This window comes from Equus przewalskii, chromosome 6 (genome assembly GCF_037783145.1).
Source record: "Equus przewalskii isolate Varuska chromosome 6, EquPr2, whole genome shotgun sequence".
NCBI classification, from domain to species: Eukaryota; Metazoa; Chordata; class Mammalia; order Perissodactyla; family Equidae; genus Equus; species Equus przewalskii.
In genome coordinates, this window is record NC_091836.1 from 50,986,517 (window position 1) to 50,992,218 (window position 5,702).

The 5,702-nt window shown below is 40.2% G+C and overlaps 1 protein-coding gene across 1 annotated transcript; it reads left to right on the top strand.

The window, feature by feature from the left end:
* Positions 1 to 3,699: 3,699 nt before the first annotated feature.
* On the top strand, positions 3,700 to 4,638 carry LOC139084296 (olfactory receptor 7D4-like). Its single transcript, XM_070626674.1, has one exon. It carries the CDS (start codon positions 3,700 to 3,702, stop codon positions 4,636 to 4,638), a length of 939 nt encoding a protein of 312 aa, XP_070482775.1.
* Positions 4,639 to 5,702: the final 1,064 nt, after the last annotated feature.

A 5,702-nucleotide genomic window follows, 5' to 3' on the forward strand; every position in this document is an offset into this window, starting at 1 on the left:
GTATTAAATGGAGCCCTCCATAATATTCACAGAACCCTCTAAGTCACCAGCAATTGTCAAAGAGTATTCTCCCTTCTTATTTGGTTAGTCCTTTCAAAAAAAACAAAAAGTATTAACCACTCTGTTTTTCTTCAGAAAGGACCTCTTTGCCTCCACGACACTGTGGACACCAAGTGATCCCTGAAATCAACAAAAATTCTTCAAGAGAAGAACATCACAGAGAGTTGGTTCCTGTAGAAATGAAACTTTCCTTAGGGGACACTTTGTCACTTTTAATTCAAACCGAAGAAACAAGGTTTTTTCCTTTGAGAAAACACCTCCCCCTCCCCCCGCCCCCCCCCCCCCCCCCCCCCCGTTGCCTACACAGATGCAACATTGGCTGAAAATTTCCATTCTTTCATCTTTGTACTCCAAGGGAGCCGAAGTCTTTGGAAGGAGGAAAGTTAGTGGAACAATTTCTTTAATGAGGAGCTCTGAGAATTCAACTCTTGAGATGATAATAGCGTGTCCTTTCTGTATTTTTCCTGTAATTCTGTCATTTCTGCCTAGGGAAAACGCATTTGGGCTTCCCAAGGGCAGACCTCAGAGAAGAGAAAGCTTCAGTGATAACTATCAGAGAGGGTCAGTGTGTCCCAGTGAGCACTGGTGGAGTTGGAAGGAAAAGAGAGAGAAAGTGTGTACTGGGTTTTACCCCAAGAGTAATGAGACAGGGACAGTTTTGTATTTATTTGTCTTCAAAGGTGAAGTCTGTGTACTTTGAAGGTACTTTAGTTTCTACTGAAACCAGTCTTTTCCAGCTCTTATTCTGTTTTCTTCACTCTCTTTTTGGAATCTAGGACCTCTCTCTGATAAGAGTTATTTCTGGGAAAGTCTTCACCTCTTCTCTACTCTTGACCATAATTGCAGGTTCCTGTTGTTTTCCTGTGTCCGATCATTTTCTTTCTAACTACTCACTGGAGATCTATTATGCACGAGGTATTGTCTATTTTATTCCTTATGTGATTGGATTTTTCTATTATGTTACCTTTCTATTTTTGCAGGAGATTCACCTTACTGATAGCACTTACTAGCTCTGTATTGATTGTTGTTTCCCTTTAGTGTCCACCTTATCATCTACAAATAACATGCTTATCTCTGATGTTCCTTACTCAGCCCAGTTTCCTTTTCTCATATTACCAATCTCTTTAAATGTTCAGGAGCCTGTTGAGTGATTGAAGTCGGAGCAGACTGCCTTGATGTACTCATGAATTTAATACAAATATCTGAGTGTTTTAATGTAGAATACCCTGTTGGCTGTAGTTGTAACTACAAAGAATGTAAACATGCTTTCTTGGGTTAAGAAATTGTCCTTAGTTTCCCTATGTAGCAAGAGGCTCTGTCTTGGCTGCTAACCCAGTAAATGCTGTTACATTTTCCCATTTCCATTTTATATTGAGATTACGATTGTGATTTCTCTGACCTATTTTCATCATGAGTTATATTAACAAATATCACAGTATTAAACCAGCTTCCCATTCCTAGAATAGGTCTTATTTATTCATGACATGTTGTTCTCTTAAAATAGATGGGGATGCATTTGATTTAACTTTATTATCGTATTTTCTGTCTGCATTTAGGCATGTGAGCTTGAGGATTTCTTTTTTGTTTCATAGTTGATGCCTCGAGTCTCAGTCTTTATTATACATTAACATTTGCATATATTGAGTACCTACTATGCACCAAGTACCGTGTAAGTCCCTGGAAAGACAACAGTGAGCAAAAACACTCATGTCCTCTAACTCACAAATAAACATAAAACTACCTGCATGAGAGGCACATCCAGGAACAGTCCAGGATGCTGGGCTTGTGGGCCTCCCCACCCTGCTCTATTGTCCATCTCACTGGCCTCTGAAACCCCTTCCATTCTCAAGCTCACCAGCTCACAGGGCAACCATGAAATCTTTTCTCTCAGCCCAAAATGCTTGCTCTTTCCTTTTTTGCCTTTCTCCCTTAGCTCAAATATTCATATTTTAGAGAGGCCTTTTCTACCCACCTCTCCAGACTGAAGTGGTCCTCAGTGATTTTTTTCCCTCTCTAATTAATCGTATTCTCTAGGCATTAATAGCAATGATTTTTTTCTATCATGGAGAATATAAACATTTATTTGTATCTTAATTTGCCTTTTCCTTATTATTTCTTTAAAGATTGGCCCTGAGCTAACATCTGCCGCCAATCTTCCTTTTTCTTTTTCTTTCCTCCCCAAAACCAGTACATAGTTGTATATCCTAGGTGTAGGTCATTCTAGGTCTTCTATATGGGATGCTGTCACAGCATGGCTTGATGAATGGTGCTGGGTCCACGCCCAGGATCTGAACCGGCAAACCCAGGCCACTGAAGAGATGTGCACAAACCCAACCACTTGGCCACGAAGCTGGCCCCTCCCTGCCTTTAATTATTTAATGATGATTTGATTCATACAAACTTTTTATACTTTTTATCAAATCTATAATTTTTTACCATTAATTGCACTGATTGTTAATATAACATCCCCACTTCTGAGTGTGTACACATGAGCACACGTCTCAAACATGTACTGTATTTTATTTTAATGATTGTGTGATTTTTCCCCCCTCCTCTTATCTATGCAGTCCGCACTTTTTCCCTCTTTTTGGAAGATCCACCTGGCAGGCAGTATCTGAAAGGGGTCGCCATAGCGATGTTTATTAATTAGTGCTGCACGGAGGTAACAGACCTGTTGTGTTTATAATGACTAGAATTCCATCCTTGATGGCTGCCCCAGTTATGAGAAATTTAGTAAGTGATAACCATACAAGATAGATTTATTGTGATGTTAAGACAGAGGCTGACATTTATCAAGTGTCCACTATATGTCACAGGAATCACAAGAAAAATTACAGGCATCATCTAATTTAACTCACTCATCAGTCTTACAATGTAGGGAATATTTCTACTCCCACTGTAGAGGTGAGGAATCTGCAGTTGAGAGAGAGAAAACAGCTTTCTGAAGGTCACATAGATAGTAAGTTAGTCGAGCAAAGTTCTATTGTAGGAAATCTGACTTGAGATCCTATTTTCTAAATCAAAGCTCTATACTGTACTTTCGGAGAGTTACATGTCAAAAATAATTGTCATAAAAGGAACAGATTAATAATAATAATAGCTATCATTTATTGAGATCATTGTATATACAAAGGTATTTCTAAACCTACAAAGAATGTAATAGCAATAACCACATATTTAGAAAAAAAATATAAGGCACTTGACTGTTAACTGTGACATCAGTAGGAAGCATCAAGTGATAAAATTAAGGTTGTTTAGGATGAGAATGCATATGTTAGTAATCATTATAGAGCTCTTTGAATGAAGGATGTATGGAGATTCAAGGGAAGATATCAAATGTCTTCAATTATTTTGAGAGGGTCATACTATAGAAGAAATTTGTTTATGACTATGGATTCAAATAGAATTAGAACCAATGAGTTCGAGATAAACAGAGTTTTCTGCTAAATTTTAAAAAGGCTAAAAAATTACACTTAAAATGGAAATGGGTATCACTTGACTAAGTGAATCACTGTCATTGGAAAGACTCAACAGAGAGTAAGTTTGTTCACCTAAAGGGGAATGAAGAGGTGCTGACTAGCTGAGGTGCCGGCTGGATGTGCATTGAACGTTGCTTTTGCCTCCTTACATGCCAGCCACATGGAAGCAGGAAACCACACACAACTATCAGAATTCATCCTCTTGGGTCTCTCAGAGGATCCTGAACTGCAGCCTCTCCTCTTTGGTGTGTTCCTGTTCATGTACCTGGTCACCGTTCTTGGGAACCTGTTCATCATCCTGGCCATCACCTCTGACTCCCACCTCCACACCCCCATGTATTTCTTCCTCTCCAACCTGTCCTTTGTGGACATCTGCTTCATCTCCACCATTGTCCCGAAGATGCTAGTGAACATCCAGGCGCAGAGCAGAGTCATTTCCTACAAAGGATGTCTCACACAAGTATATTTTTTTATGCTTTTTTCTGTAATGGACGATTTCCTTCTGACTGTGATGGCCTATGACCGGTTTGTGGCCATCTGCCACCCCCTGCACTACAATGTCATCATGAACCCCCGCCTCTGTGGCCTCCTGGTTCTGATGTGCTGGTTCACCATTTTCTGGGTCTCCCTGCTTCATATTTTACTGATGAGACAGCTGACCTTCTGTATAGGCACTGAAATTCCACATTTCTTCTGTGAACTGGCTCAGGTCCTCAAATTAGCCTGCTCTGACACCCTCATCAATAACATCATCATGTATGTGGCCACTGCTCTGATCGGTGTGTTTCCTCTCACCGGGATCCTTTTTTCTTACTCTAAAATTGTCTCCTCCTTAATGAGGATATCATCTGCAGGGGGAAAATATAAAGCATTTTCCACCTGTGGGTCTCATCTCTCTTCGGTCTCCTTGTTCTATGGGACAAGCTTGGGGGTCTACCTCAGTTCTGCCGTGACCCATTCTTCCCACAGAAGCTCGATCGCCTCAGTGATGTACACCGTGGTCACCCCCATGCTGAACCCCTTCATCTACAGCCTGAGGAACAAGGATGTGAAGGGGGCCCTGGGAAGGCTCCTGAGTCGAGCATCCTCTTCTCTGTGATAGGCCACTGGCCTCAGAACTCATTGCACACAGTCGGCCCCAAAGGCAAACATTGTGAATTTCATCGCCAGGTTCTTTTTCTCCCCTAGAAGACATGCTTGATTTCTTAAATTCCCAAAACACCCATGATTTCACTTTTACTTATTTGTAATAGTTTCTTGTCAACAACTCCTTCAGTAATTCCTTTCTGAGTTTTCCGCTTATGTGCTGTCATGTTTGGTCAGCTTTCTTGTAGCCATTCTTAAGATTTCTAACTTTAGATCTAAAGCATTTCTCATGTCCAGTGCAGACATGGTTTCCCACAAAATTATCCTCTCAAATGTTCATGTTCTTCACCTTCATTTGGTTGTGTCCTTTTTTCTTCCAGAAGAAATGGAATGAAAATCATACAGTAGTCACAACAAAGGGCTTACCTCTCAGGACTCTGCTTGCTTCTGCACATGTATGACTTTATTTCATCTTGAAAACATTCCTTTGAGATGTTTTCTCTCATTTGCCCCACTTTTCAAAAGAAGAGAGTGACATTGAGTTGGAATCTAACCTGGCACTCTGACATTGACTTTGCTATCCTACTCTTCATGAGAACGGTGATGTGATTTTCAACTTGAAAGTAGGAATGTAAATTTGAAAGCTGGTTTGTTCAGATGATTCATAGTAATATACCACCTAGATTAACTCTGAGATGTTGTTTCATTCCTTGTGATCCTTCTTTCCATCCTTTCTTCCTTCTTCCCTTCCCTCCATCCATTCTTCTTCCCATCCTTTCTTTCTTCCTTTCTTCTTTCATTGCTCCTTTCTTCTATTCATCCTCCCTCCTTCCCTCCCTCGCTCCTTTCCTTCCTTCCTTCTTTCATTTTTTTCTATCCTCCTCCTTCTTTCATTTGACCTTTATTTCTCATGATTGCAGTTTTGAGACACACCTTCTAAGATCCTAAAATGTGTAGTAAAGAGCACAATAGAATCAATGTTTTTTTATAACGTTTTTTTCCCTTGACACCTTCTGGAGGTGGCATTGGGATTCATACTTACACACGTGTGGCAAGTTTTCAGAACTTACTTTTTGG